Source organism: Pleurodeles waltl, chromosome 12 (genome assembly GCF_031143425.1).
Source record: "Pleurodeles waltl isolate 20211129_DDA chromosome 12, aPleWal1.hap1.20221129, whole genome shotgun sequence".
NCBI classification, from domain to species: domain Eukaryota; kingdom Metazoa; phylum Chordata; class Amphibia; order Caudata; family Salamandridae; genus Pleurodeles; species Pleurodeles waltl.
Window position 1 is genome coordinate 219,436,301 of NC_090451.1, and position 15,795 is coordinate 219,452,095.

The 15,795-nt window shown below is 42.6% G+C and overlaps 1 protein-coding gene across 2 annotated transcripts in view; it reads left to right on the forward strand.

Annotated features, from left to right (window-relative positions):
• Window positions 1–15,795, forward strand: part of LOC138266903 (B-cadherin-like) — a 147,373-nt gene that overhangs the window by 95,426 nt on the left and 36,152 nt on the right. For both annotated transcript variants that reach the window (XM_069215634.1, XM_069215635.1), the window contains exons 7-10: window positions 628–803; window positions 2,837–2,965; window positions 4,994–5,179; window positions 9,771–10,018. In XM_069215634.1, the coding sequence (XP_069071735.1) occupies window positions 628–803; window positions 2,837–2,965; window positions 4,994–5,179; window positions 9,771–10,018 (739 nt within the window). The remainder of the gene's footprint in view (window positions 1–627; window positions 804–2,836; window positions 2,966–4,993; window positions 5,180–9,770; window positions 10,019–15,795) is intronic.

Sequence of the window (15,795 nt, forward strand, 5' to 3'; positions counted from 1 at the left end):
GTTTAGGATGCTCTGTTTAGTCTTTTCTTGGATTAATCATGTCCAAAATGTTGTAACAAAAGGCAGTGACCAGAGATCTTCACCCCACAGGTGATGCTTTAGTATGTGCCATTTGAGGACCATGTCACTGTAAATGAATTCCTTTTTTACATCGCACACAGCTGTGTGATTCATTTTTAATCCGAGTGTGAAAATTCTGCTTAGTTTGAAGTCCGGCACTGATTTATATACCATTACAGCAGAGGCTCGGTTAGGGAGCGGAAAGTGTAACAAACTTATGGGATTGCCTTTCCCTGTGGTGGCATTGGCTGATAACTGGCGTTGTTACTGCGGGTTGTCTCTAAAATGTTCCTGTGAATGCGGCACAGGTGCCAGGTAGAATGCTTCAGTGTTTCAGGTTTGTTCATCACAGGTTCTTTCCTTTCTCCCTCTGTCTGCCATACATTATTGCTGCTGTTGCTCCTTCCTCCGCTACTTTTTCAGTCATCCTTTGCTCTGTTCACTAAATTATTTTGGTCTGTTTTTCCCATTTTTTTCCAAATGGTACTTGGGTGCCTGGCTTTGTTGCTGTCTCCATAATGTACTGCGTACAATGTCTTGAAGTTGTGGTATGTCTCTTGTTATCAGGTACCTCGGTGATGCAAGTCAATGCAACGGATGCGGATGATGCAGAGGATACTTACAATGGAGTTGTTTATTACAGAATCGTAGATCAGAATCCAAAGGCGCCCAACGATCAGATGTTTACAATCAATAAGGACACGGGTGTGATCAGCGTGATCTCCACTGGGCTGGACCATGAGGTTAGTGAGAAGGGGAAAAGTGTGAACCTTCCTTAACATTCAGAATTTAGCTGATGTTATGCCTGCAGGGCACTACACCCATACTAATTGCCTTTCTAACACATTTTAGCAATCTAACTATCTATCCTTAAAACACAATAACATTTAGCTCAACTCAAACTAACCCTTTTCTTCCATGATTCCTGTTTGATGTGGGTCCCAGTGTTCACTGCATTATGTTTGATCCATCCTCTTCCTGGTGTGGTCTTGCCTCCACTCCCCAAAAATCATGATGTATTCCACTTGCTTCTGCCCACGTGCAGACCTGAGGCTTTCCCCATTGAAAAAAAAAACGCCCCTACACCGAGCCAAGGCTTGCCATCCCTGCCTAGCAACCATAGGTTCATGTTTTCCTTCTCAACAAGAAACAGCCTCGCACCAGAGGAACCTGAGCCAGGGCCTGAGAGTACCTCGCCCAAAGTATTAGTAATAAGTACAAACTCTGCTTTGATGTCTCACACTCACTGATCTTTCACCTAAAGTGTGAATCCACCCTTGCAGGAGAACTCGAGTAAATCACCATTTCTGGGTCAGGCAATGCTGGAGGGACCTGGGACCCCATTTTCCTTCAGTCCCAACACAGCAGACGATACTCTGCCTTATTGCATTGAGTCTCAGCCTGTGGCCTCTTTGCCTTGACTTTGTGCATGCTGGCCATCAGTGAAAGAGATACTGGATTACTTAGTACCTCCTGTAGCCCTTAACAACGGAGTACCTCGTGCTTCCAGGGTCAGTGCAATAAAGAAATAAGACTGATCAAGAAAAATATCCCCTCATTTTGACCCTCTCCACCTCCATGTTGCATTTTCACCGGCAGAAACCCTCAAAACAAGGGCACTAGAGTTCGATGACCAGAGTCCTACCATAGACTTCTGTTGTAAGATGTTTTGGGAGTTTGGACATTCCCCCATAGCTACTCTTGGTGTTGAGCTGCATATAAGATAAAATAGGTCTGTGTAATTTTACACTTCTATTGTACAGATACTGTACACTGTGGATTTGTGTTAAAACGGTTTGGGCTTGAGACTTGAGTCCCTTCGTGCTTGTATTTCTTAGTGCTACAATTCTCGACAAGCTCCTCCTTTTCAGAGGGACACTTGAAGCATAATCCCAGCACCTAGGCCTGTAGCGAGCGCATGCACTATCATCTCCGGCACTACCCAGGACAGGGTCTGCCGATGCTCAAGGCAGACTCGAGAGCTTTGGTGAAGTAGGCTTTTATGCTGGGGTCCCAGTTCATGGAGTAACCAGTTAGTAGAGAGGTACTAAGTAGTAGGGTTTGCAGAAATGGTACCTTGTAATATATAGTAAGTTTCTCTGTGGCATTATGGATGATCTACCAATGTTAGTAACAGATTTTAATATATGTGGGGAAAACAAACTATGTACGCAGGTCACTGTTGAGGACTTCTGGTAAATTGTTTAAGGTGTAGCTGTAGCCTAGGTGATGACTGTTAGTTTTATGTGTCGGCCTGAAAATAATTTGCCAGATTTGGTCCTTCGGGCACATACACTTTATTGCTTCTGGCCCAAAGCGAAATGAAAGGAAGTGACTGTGGGGGCGAGATGTGAACACAAATGATTGACTAGATAAACATAGTTGCGACAGTTTACCTACTTCACTTGAACTACCCTTTATCTCCAACTGCCAGGTACCAGCCCGTTTCCCGCCGCCTCCCGCGCCCCTGTAATATAAGGCGAATCTGCCGGTGGTCTTGCCTGTATACACATGGAATACCTTCTCTGCAAGGCTACACAAATCTGCAGATGATTAAGAGAAGGTTCTGGTAGGGGTGGGAAAGGAAATGTTTATGTGAAATGTATTTTTCAGTTACTTCTGGAGGTCCCATTAATTGTGTATGATGAGTTTGCTGCAGTGAACACTAATCTTGCATTCACAATTTATTTTGATATCAAGCTTGTGCGATATTTGTGCATTACTTTGTATTTTTTTTGTTTTTGAATTCTAAATCCACCTTTTTTTTATGTTTCAGAAAATCCCCAAGTACACCTTGACACTGACCGCCTCAGACTCCGAGGGCAACGGAATGGTGACGACGGGCACTGCCGTGATCTTGGTTACAGACACTAATGATAATGCTCCTATATTTAACCCAACAGCGGTGCGTCTGCTAACATGTCATGACTGATGATGATCCAAAGATGTGTTGTGATGCAAAATAGTCAATACTTAATGATGACAAACATAGTATTGTTGATGAGCTGTTTATGTCGATTCGTACACTTTATTTTGACTGCTTCTGCGGTTATACAGAAGACCAGTTCCATAGTTTTGGATGTGACGCCTCTGTGCAGTCATCACTCTCTAACCCATGAACTTAGTAAGGTCCAATCAAACCGGCTCCCACACTGGGCAGACTCCTTGATTTGCCATGACTCAGTCAGCCCTCTTCGCATTAAGAAGGGCTTCTTTGGGTCGAACATCCTCCAGAACTGTACAGATTATCTGGAGGCCAAAGCAGTGGCTTCTTTTTCAAATAGTTAGATAGATTAAGAGATTTCTGAGAGAATAAGAGAATGGGAAGACTCAAAAGTATAATCTAGTGAGCCGCAGCTGAAGACACTCCGGAAGACCCTTTATCACTCTACTTGCAGAGGTTTTTGAAAGAACAATCAGATTTATCCTTAAGCCAGATGGGAAAAGTTTGACTGCAGTTGAAATAAACTAGTAAGAAAATACAGTGCAATCTCAAGCAATAAGCAAAGTACCTGAGCCCTGCGGGCAATGTCCGCCATCAGATCCTAGTTAAAATGATGTGGTTATGGAGGTAATTCGTTTATGTTCAGCCCAGGTAATCCTTTATTACGCTGCCAAAGAACTGAACTTCCGTCAGCACGCTACAGCTGGGAATATCTTTACGACTGGTGGGTGATATAGAGGCTCAGTTGGCCCAAGGTAAAATAGAATGAATGCCTTTCAGCCTTTTGGCAGAGTTTGAGGCTGGGTCACTTCCTGGATTAGTCATTTCATTAGTTGTTCATTTCAGGCAAGTGTGGTGACTGGAGAGCAGGGGGCACTGGTGTTACTTTAGTACAAGCAGCCGTATTACCGTTTTTCACTAAAGTAACATCATTGGTATATTTGAGCTGCAGTCCGGGACTGTGTGCAGAACCACAATTTCCCATAGCAGTAAAATGGGATACCAGCGGTGCAGAGGACAATTCAGCACGGAAATTCTGGCAACCTTTTCCTGCTGAATTGCTCTTAAAATGGCACTTAAAACAGGGGTACAAATAAAGATGGGAAGGTGGACAGCTGTTGGGGTTTAGCTGTTATGTGATGAACTTTACAGTTGATGATATTTGGACAAATGACCAATTATCCGCTGCTTATGAAGAGCTTTTCATTTTCTGGGATTTACAATAAAATACAACGGATGTGCCACACATAGTGAGGTAGAAAAGTCCACCACATATTTTGACTGGTAACTTCCTGAATGCTGCAGTTTATTTTACACTGGAATGAAAAAGGGCTAAATGCCGCATTAGTCCACATTACCTCGCCCCGCACACAGCCAGGCTTCTGTTGCATATATTCAGCATTGTTGCCAATACCTGCTATTGCCTTCTTCTTTAAGGAGAGTAGATGTCTCACAAAACGCTGCAACCCCGACGGATAATGAATTTACCAGTGATTTGAAGACCCTTGAGCATGATCTCCATTTGTATCTACAGGCAGGCGACGCCCTGGAGTGGGGTTAAGGTATATGTGGGGCTGCTTGATCTGGGTGGCGTCCCTAGGGATTCAGTGTGTGGCAGGCAGTGCCACATTAATGGACTGGCACTCGGACCTCTTCATACATGCGTGTGGACTGATCTTCAAATTCTATTGTCCTCTCACATTTTCCCCCTTTCTGTTGCTCTCACTTTTTTGTTCACTCTCTTCCTGTTTTTTTTTCCTTTGAGTATATTGTTGCAGCAGTTATGTGCACTGCTGCAACTGTTTTATATTCTGTAACGTGATTAGCTGACCGCTAATCTATCTGAATAGACGTTCAGCATCATATATATAGGTTGTTGTTTTTGTAGTGCCTATGGAGTCAGATTGCTGCTGCTTGGTCCTTACAAATACCTGCATTCTTGAGCTATTGTTGCAATAATATGAACTCCTTTCCCCTTCTTTCTTGCAGTACACTGCCGAAGTGCCGGAAAATGAGGTGGGAGTTCTGTGCCAGAGACTTACTGTGACTGACAGCGACACAGTGAACACCAAAGCTTGGAATGCAGTCTACAAAATCATAAAAGGCAACGAGGGTAACAACTTCGCAGTTGAAACAGATCCCGAGACGAATGATGGAATCTTGAAAACAGCCAAGGTACGGCAATAAGCCTGGGTGTCGCAACGCAAATTCTTCATGTGTCATTGAACATGTTTGCCCTAACCAGTATGACATGTCATGGCAGTCTTTAAGCAGGAAAACTAGTTTCTGTCCTTCAGAAGTCGCTTCCTTTTCGAAAAGTAAAGTTTCTGTTCTGGCACATAGACTGGTGGTGTTTGCAGCAAACATATGGGAGATGTATAGGTAGCAACCACAGCACTTGGGTGTGAGGAGTGGCTATGGCGGTGGGCTGGGGAAGAGTGACTGAAGAAGGATTACTTTAATTACAGATCAAGATGAAAAAAAATCCCGGAGCATTTAATTTGAAAGCCCTAATTGCATGGACGGATGAGAAAAAGGCATTGAAGGTGTTGCAGGGCAATAGGAGGAGTTGTATTCTGTTTGATTGCAAGTAGAGGTACAGTTATGTATGAACAAGCCCTGCGAAAGTTAAGTTTTGTTATGATCCCCAGCTGTCCCAACAAGGTGCAAGAAGCTCATCTGTCCTGGTGGTGTCCTTACTCTCAGATCCTTTTGGTCCCACAAACAAAAACACGGAAGAAAACTGTTATAAAATGAATGGATTGGGCTAAACCCCTAACCTGGCATAGGATAGTAAGCTTGTGATAATATCTGCCATACATTCCTTCTACAGGAACTTAGTTCCTAATGTCTTCTGGCACGATTCCCAGGCCATTAGGTGTGAGAATCTGGTCGTGATATTTCTGACCATCGAATCATGTGTTTTACTTGGATTTCCTTGCACGCTTGGTCCTCAGTATTTCATCTGAGGTGACTGTGTCCTTGAATGTAGTCTAGTGGGGATGTTCGTTTCCTTGTGGCTGTTACTTTCTAGACTTGCTAATAGACTATGAAAGTTTTAGACAACAATGTCTGCTAGAGTTTTGAAAAAAAAAAACACCTTGTGATCATCTTAGATGCACTGGAGAGTGACACACCTTACGAAGATTAACTAAACCAGCTGAACAGAATCTGGCCATTGTCATGGATGTCACTGCGTACAATCACTGCATCCCGTGATGCGCATTAATTTAGTGCTGACTAAGTCTTTTTTTTTTTTTTTTTTTAAAGAATGCCTCTAACTCAGTCCCTGAGGTGCAAGGAATATCTGCCAGTGGAACAACCTAGTTAGTTGTATAGAAATTTAAAAAGAAAATATTCAAGACCTCGTTTATACAAAACTTGACTTTATTCTATAACAGCATTGGGAGTGCCATGTACGGTGCTCATAAGGTTCTTTATTATTGTCAGTGCGCATGAGTAGAAAAGCGACCTGGTGACAAGGAAGGATAGTCACTTCACAACAGACAAAGAGAAAGCATTGTTTTAAAAGATGTTTCACTTTTTGTTCTCATATTGTTTACTTGATGAATGACGCCATAGCCCAACCACTACTATACATATTATGCATTCTTCAAAACTGCCCCACAGAGAGCCCATTACCTGCCTGTGAAATGCATATAGTCTGCTCATCCATTTCTATGCTGCCCAGCACTACAGGGGCACGACACCATTGGCTTGATCATAGATAATTATGATAAGTAACCTCATTATGCAAATGTCATTTGTACCCTACAATAGACTGCACCATCCATTCCTAGACATTTACGGAGGCAATAATCCCGGGCCTTGTCATGGAAAATATTCCATCAAGCCACTAAATTATTTTGATTATGATTGAGTTAAATCTTAAATCCATTAAAGCAGACCTGTGCACGTCCGACTCCTCGCGCACACTTTCAAGGCACTACACAAGGTAGGCCCCACTTATCTGAAATGTTGCATCTCCTTCATCAACCACCCAGACACCTCCAATCCGCAGGACTCCTAGTTGCACACATCCCACGCATACACAGAACCAGATCAGGAGGACAGGCGTTCTCTTACATTGCTCCTAAAGCATGGAACTGAACTCCACAATTGAGAGTTAATGGTAGAATTACAAATAGTTTTTTGCTGACCTAAAATTGAAGACAAAAAAAACATGTAAAAAATGCATTCATCAGAAAAACCCAAAAATGAGAAAACAAGATAGGGACACTCAAACTTTCTAAACGTTGTGAGTACCTAATTTCCAAACTTGGGAAAGTTCATTTCCAGTTCTATTTTTTCATTGGCAAAACACAAATTTATATTTGGCACACAACACGTCTTTGCAGGTAGACAAGTCCATTGATGGGGAGTTGCACTTGAAGCCGACTGCTTGGGAAATTTACCAGGTAAGATCTTATATTGCGAAACCTGCAGAGATCTGTGCTTCATGTCAGCCTGCAAGAAACTGCGATCCAGAGTCTTCTGTTCAGATACAACATCTTGTTGAATATGGATACTACAAGCATTTTTATTTAAAAGTGCCTACATGTCATTAAGACTGACTCTGCAAAACGTATCTCCCAGCATGCACTGAAGACTCCACTGAGGAAAGATAGTGAGAAAGACTAATGGAGACGCATGTTTTCACTAATGTTGTTGCACCTCGCTTGTCGTCTGTTGTATCGGCTTGATTGCCGTTTGAAAAAGCTCTACAGAAGCGTTGTATCACAAGAGAGCAGCTTGGTTGTTGTCTGTGGAAGTCCCATCCAAGAAACTGGGAAGCCCTTAAAAGGCCAGAGAAGGACATTTCTTTGTTCTGGGCCAGAAATTCTAGAAACTTCTTTAGAATATTTGATTTCCAATTAAAAATAAAACAAAAAAACCCTCAGCTCATTTATGTACAATGATTCTATCAGTCTATAAATAATAGACAAAATGCTGTACAATTTTCTGGGAACAAATATAAGATGTCCTGTTATCTTGGCAGCCAGCGACTAAAACGGTATATGCCCGTTGGAAGAAATTTATTTCATGGTGCACAGATGAGTCTGTTGACCCCTTCTCTCTGCGGTTCTATTGTTTATACTTTCATTGGCTCTGCTTTGGCCATGCTCAAAGGTTATTTGTCTGCAATATCTGCTTTCTCAAGGCTGCCTGATAAGCCTTCTTTGTTTAAATCTCCTATTGTAAATAGGCCTTACTCCAGTTTCCTCCTTCTCTATTCATTATGACCCTATAAGATTTTAATTTGGTTCTGACATTCCTGATGTGCGCTCCCTTCGAGCCTCTCCACAATTGTCCTCTCAAGCTTTTCACCTAGAAAATAGCCTTCCTTGTGGCCATCACATCTTCCTGCACCGTAAGTGAGCTGCAGGCATTGTAGTCTAAGCCACCCTACCTTTTCATCTACCCTGACAAAGTGGTTCTTCGCACACGGGCCTCCTTTCTTCCGAAACCATCAACTTGCCTACTTTTTACGCACCCCCGTATCCTTCTAAGGAGGAGGAGGGACTCCACCCCTGGATCAAAAAAGAGCGTTGGCGTTTTACATTGAGCGTACCAGAGGGTTCTGGGTGGATGATCAATTCTTTTTTGGTTATGCGGATGCGAAAGAACATCGGGCAGTGCAGTAGAGAACCATCGCCAGATGGGTTGTACTCTGCATTAAAATGTGCTACGCATTGGCTAAGAAGCAACTCCCTGAGGGCTTGCATGCTCATTCTACCAGATCAAAAGCTGCAACCACTGCATTAGCATGCAGAGATCCAGTCCTGGACATCTGTCAGGTCGCAACATGGTCATCTCTACACACGTTTACCAAACACTACTGCCTGCACAGTCGGGACCATAGGGACGGGCACTTTGCCCGTTTGGTCCTGCAGGACTTTCAGGTATTGCTTGGGTAAGGAATCTGCAGCTAGATGTCTCCATCAGATGGACTAGATGTCTCCATCAGATGGACAAGTTACTTACCTTTGGTAACGCCTTATCTAGTAGACACAATATCTAGCTGCAGATTCCTTACCGACCCACACATCCTCCCTGCTCTGCAAAGTGATTTCTAGGGACAGGGACTACCCTTTCAGGGCCCTAGTTTTGACGCACCAGCAGTCAATGTTCTTCATGGCTGTGAGCTTCTGGCATTGAAAGTTGTGAAAAGAAAATTACGTCAGCACGGCACCTATATAGGACCTGCAACATCATATCTGGCGCACACGATGCCGATGACTGACACAAAGCCAATCAACGCAACCTAACGGCGCGCAGGATGCTGCTCGAGAAAAATCTCCAGACCTAGACTGACGCCTGGGGGAAATTCTACAGTAATAAATCTGTAGCTAGATATTGGCTCTACCAGATAAGGCGTTACCAAAGTTAAGTAACTTATTCTTTAATACCAGGAAGGTTTTTGGGGAACAATGACTACCACCTACAGCATTCCAAAGTCTTTTTGAGACCTTTTTTTTTATTTTATTTTTATAATTGATTGTGTTGTACTGTTGTACAAAGTTTTTCTCTGTTTTCTGTGTTGATTCCGATTGTATTTTCCATTCATGGTATGTTCATAATGCTGGAGCGTTTACATTCTGATCTTGTCTGCTCCCTCACATGCTTGAATCTATGAACTGAGAAACTAGGGGCATCCAGTCTAACCTCCTCCAGCGTTTGCTTTTTTTATCCTCAACTTTTCTGAATAACTTGTCATATATGTGAAAGTGTTACATTAACAGTTGCTTCACTTTGTTTTTTGCAGGGCTTGGATTTTGAGGCAAAAAAACAGTATGTCCTTTCAGTCACCGTGGTGAACCAAGTTCCCTTTGCCATTACTACCCTGGCCACCTCTACAGCCACAGTGACTGTAAACGTCAAAGATGTAAACGAATGCCCGATGTTCATCCCACCAACAAAGGAAGTGGAAGTCCGAGAGGATCTGCTCACGGGATTGACAATTACCACATACACAGCCAAGGACCCTGATACACAGCAGAATCAGAAGATCACGTAAGATGGGTTTTGTGGCAGCTAGGATCTTAGTAAATCACACACAACCTATGCATGGACCTTGTCAGTGTCTTGGACATTGTGTATGTACTAAATTTGAAGTCTGCAATGTTTTCCTGTCTGCTACTGACATTGCCCACTGGCAGGTCTGGCAAAGCTGCTTCAGATGTTGAGAGGCTCCTTGCAGGTGTACCCTGAGCTCTCAAGTTTTCCCTGTCCACGAGTAGCTCATCCAGTCCAGATTTTTTCTTTGCAATATGGGATCTGAAGTCCTGATTTCATAATGGATAAGGAAGACTAGAAGTCCTAGAAAGCCAATTGAAAATATAAACTGGACCGGCTGATCTACTCTGGGTCCAGGAAAACGTGTGCTTTGGTGTACTTTACCCGAATGCTGTCAACAAAGCACTTTTGGGTGAAACACTACAGTCCCCCCGCTCTGCTGTAGTCAGTGGTGAGTTCTTCATTTCCATTTTTACGAGAACCTAAAGTGGGGGTGACAGCAGAGCAAGGAGGAATGCAGATTAATAATTGCTTTACCAAAAGAGCTTCAGATGGGTACGAGTGTCCTGTGTCAAATGATTAATTTCGAGAATGAACTATTCAAAGACTTCCTGCAAGGTCGTTTGGGCTTGCCAAACCTAGTAGGCAGTATGGTTTACCACCTAGTGCAAGCCAGCAGGGTTGCAACCACATGAAAGCAAAATGTTCTTCATTTGGCTGTGATTCTGAGGGTGATGCAAAATATCACACTATCTAAGGTTAGAGAAATCCTTGCACCTTCCTTTAGGTAGCCATGGCACAGGAGCCTTCTCGAGAAATGTCGCGACAGTTCAATTGGTGAAAATCACGAAGTGGAGTTCTGCAGAAACCATTGCTTTTACCAGCAAGGCAACACTAGAAGCAGAACTGGTATCTTCCTGGAATACCTCTCCACACTCAAGCTATTTTTAGGCGTGAGCATCCAATGTATGGCACCATCATGATAAACCTACCAATGTGAGCCCTTTATTTCCACAAACTAATTCCACCAAGACAGTACTATGTCACATTTTCAGCCAACAAACACATATTTCTCCAAAGCATGTTTTAATCTGTACCAAAAATATTAATTTAAAATATAACTCCTAGCATGGTGGGGAGAAGTAGAAACATCTGAATTATATGTGGTGTGGTTAAACGTTCTGGCCAGTAACGAGACCGAGATAAGTATAGGGACAGCTGTTAATGCTTCGCCTCTCCCAAAAGAACAGTTCAAAACATCTTTTACTTGTCTTTGAGTACTACTGGGTTTTGAAGAGGAATATTTAGTCTGATAAAAGAAAACAAACTACTGAAGTGGTATGGATACAACATGCATGTGTGTACCTCTAAATAGAAATGTTCTAAAGAACACAACCTGACTCGTGTCTGAGTGTACATTCAAGGTGATCAGTGTTACTCATGAATGCTTTTATTACTGCCAGAAAGGTATTAAAAAAAGGTTTGCTTTTATTTAAGCGTTTTTTGATACTTGAATACTTGAGATATCATCTGTTTTTTCATTTCTTTTGGTACTGCCTTCAATCTCAAGCAGTAAGTGGCATTAAAGGAGGACGGGGAGGCCACAGTTCTGATCATCATAGCAGCAAATTGTGCAGAAAGAGTTGCTTCTTGTATTTTTAGATTACGTAGTTAGTAGCCCTCCTATCTAACTACCTGGAGAACCTAGCTACTTATCACCTCACAAACCATCATACAGGTACTCCTCCTGAATCTCAGACTTATGGATTTCCTCCTACATGCCCCTAACTGATCTGTTTGACCTAGTATTACTACGGTTATTACTTACGGAAACTATGATGGACTAACCGGTACTGCTGCAGATACTAGTAGTACAGTTACTTTTCCCCCAGCTCCTCGAACACCACCTGACAGGATTAGCTTGTGTAAATTGTTAACCTGTACCCAAAGTGTGTTTCAGCTTTTGGACTGCATCATTCCAATGCCAACACTATTTATTACTGTAATTCTACGACAACTGGGCCATGACTCCTATGCAGCTGGCGGCTTTGCAGCAACACTAGTGAAGAATGCAGATTGATTTGTAAATGTCAGTCAGTAAATGCTTATTCAGACCAAGTCTTTAGTTACATGTAATAAATAATCACCCATACCTTTCACCCACCCACATTAAAACTCAGTCATTATTATACACCCTAATGTTTATCCCTTCACTGCAGAATAACAGCTAAAATTAGTTAAATCCCTCATACACAAATAGAAGCACTTGCCCCTAAAATGCTTTTTCACAGCATTCACAAATCTTCCAACAGCGTATGCAATGTCCAAGAAACGCACATCTGTTAAAAACATTATAGCTTCTGCACGATACCCAATACCAAATTTGTTAAAAATATGACATAGAATAATTCTCCGAAGGTTCAGAACTGTTAGACAATCCAATATTATGTGCAAAACATTGCATTTAGTTCTTAGACCACATGAACAGCTGCCGGCGGCATCCATTGTATCATTTTTTCTCTCTAAGTTCTTATACCAGGGATGAATCGCCACTCTTATCCTTAATAATTCATGTCTCAGTGTTCCATTGGGCAGCAAGTCCAAGTGAGGGAGCCATTCTTTCTTTTGCCATGCCATAGTCCTAAATTGGACTTTGTTTTTGCCCCCACAGTATTTCCGATCGTAATCTCTAGACAGTTCTTTGCAATATACCATGAGTTCCATCTTGAATACTTCCATATTTAGATCCACTGGCTCCGGCTTCACCTTAATACTAGCACAAATACCCTCAAGTCTTTTCCTAACCCACTTAGCCCATTTCTTTTCACTTTTTACTGTCTCATTCCTGCACCATAGAGCAACCTTTTGCCCTTCCCCCTCCTCAGCCGTATCCCGAATCTAATTAAGGCTGATTGTGCCAGTGTACCCCTTGCCACATAACCATTTCCAATCTCACAGCCTGGTTCATCGCTGAAGCTGGTAGGGGCAACAAGCTTTTTAAACATTTCCCCTCCTCCCTGTCCCCATCATTTTTACCATCCACACTCTGTAACTCGGCACCATATAGAAAATGTGAGGGTAGCATGGTGGCATAGGCTTATAACATTTGACTATGGGACATCTCACCATAGTCCCTATTAAATTTCGTCAGGCCACTGACTGAGGCATGGGCTTTTGCCTTCACTGATTCATTATGCACAAAACATCTCACGGACTCCTCAAACCAAACCCCTAAATATTTGTATTTCTTTACCTGATCCAACGTTGTACCACCTAAATACCAGCTAAACCTGGAGGTTTTTCTGCTGACACACAACACTTTGGTATTTTTCCGATTCACCACAGGTTTCTTAGCGTGGCAATATTTTGCGATTGCATCCAACTTTCTTTGCAGGCCTAACTCGGTTTGATCTATAATCACAGGATTATTGGCATACAGAAGACATGCCACATAATTCCCATCTGTTTTGGGGCTGAAGCACCTTTTCACAACCAGTGTTGTTGGCAAATGCGCAATAAACAAAGAAAAACACAGCCGTGATATAACCCATTATTAATAAAAAAAAATTGTGTTAGGGTCCCCTCCACATCTATAATAAATTGGGACCAATTATTTGTGTGTAATTCCTGAATTAACCTCAGCAGATTCTTGGGTATACCCTCCTTAGGCAGGTTGTCCCATAACCACTTACGGTCCACCAGTGTGGAAATCGACAAAACAGCAAAACAACCTACCTCCTTGATCTGTTGACTTCTGCAAAGTTGACCAAAGGGAGAAACAATGATCTATAGTTGAGTTTCCCTCCTTAAAACCACCCTGCTCTGGGGGGACAATTCGATTTAATTCAGCCCATTCCTTAAGTTTTCCTAGAATCATTTTTTAGAGCATCTTTTCCCTGACATCCAGCAAGTTGATCAGCCTATAAGTTTTCAGGTCCTTTTGTTTCCCCCTCTCCCCCTTTTATAAACAGGTCTCACAATTGCACCTCTCCAATTTTCTAGGAACTGCCCTGAATCCATTATATTATAGAACATCCAGTCAAAGAATTCAGCCCAATAATCAGCTCTATTCTTTATAATAATAGCCGGAAGATTACCTGGTCTGTCTGCCCTGGTCAGTACCAGATCTGAGATAGTATATTTGATGTTAACTACTGGAAATGGGGATCTGGTGTCTTCATCTACCTTCACCCACGGGATTATTGACCGTAGTGCCTCCTCCATCCCATCACTGTAAATCCCCCATAGATACTGTTCCCAGGTATCTTCATCCACTAGGCACTTCATGCCCCCGATGTTTTTCTAGAACCTTCCTGTACTAGCTTCCAGAACTTTTTTTTAATTTTTTGTTTCAATTGCCTCCAATAGGTCCTCCCAACACATCTCCTGATGTTCTCTCTTCTGATTTTGTACCATATTTTAATACACCTTCTTCAGGCTCTGGCGGATATTATATCTCACCCAATCATTTCTCCATCTAAGCCTTTCAGCCTCTTTTCTGACCAAGGTCTTTAGTTTCCTACACATCATTAAACCAAATGTTCCCTGTCTCCGGCAGTCCTGCAATCTAGCCGCATGTGCCCTCTCCCCTTAAAAGGCCAACCTTTTAGCGAGCCACTATTTGCCTAATAATATTGTCATACCATGTTATGTTATTACCTGGAGCTCTAGTCATTATAAGCCCTTCTTGGAAGGACGCTAGCTTTACCAGTGATTCCTCCATAATTGTGAGGTGCCTGGGGTAGTCAACCGGAGTGGGGCGTACCTTTTCTCTCATTCCACTTACCCCTTACTTAATTCCAACTTTAGGGGGTAATGCTCACTTCCTTCTACATTCCCTACACAGAAGTTTGATTACATCAAAATCCCACATATGAATAAGGATGTAATCAATTGGGCAAAACTGCAGCTTGTACTTGAAGGTACGATGTGCTGGACGGGTGGGCTCCAACCGCCCAGTAATAGAAAATAAACCCTTTGAGCCCAAATATTTATTAAGTGCCTCATCCCATGCCTGCTATTAATTACTGGAAAGCTGGCAAGGTTTAAATTATACGCCAATAGTAACTCCTTATACCAGATGTCGATTCTACTGGGGTTCAACTTGTGATTAAAATCCCCTGCAATAATGAGTAAAACTTTATGGAACTTGGAACACAATGAATCTACATCGTCCCTAAAGCTTTCCAATTCCAGTCCATATTCTTCCGTTCGAGCTACCTGTAGATATACGGTAACTACCATCCTGGAGTCTAACCTCCCATCCGGGTCCTGTAAGCTCACTCTGCAAGCCGTCAACCATTTACATATCAGTTCCACTGGGAACACCTTCTTAGCTATTTTAGTAGAGATTAAGGTTATTAAACCCCCTGAAAGTCGACCCTCTTGGCTTTTCTTCGCTGCTTGTTGTACCTGAACAGAACCTTCAAATACATGGGAATCGTCACGCAGACAGGTTTCCTGCATACACACGATCTCATGCAACTTTAACCACTCTTTCAAAACTTTTTGACTTTAACATACTCACTAATCCATTAACATTCCTAGTCAACATCGCTCATCCACTCCTCTCCCCTATAAACTGGTGAGGCTAAAACTGCATACCTATTTTCATGCTTCTTGTCCTCCCAGCGAGGGCACTGCACGGATATCTCTGAGGCTTCTCTCTCCTCATAGCCCTTACCAATCAACCTAACTTGTCCTACCCCAAACCTTGCGCGGTGTCTAAGGAGCAAACTACTCTGGGATTCGGCCTCCTAGATTTCGGATCTCAG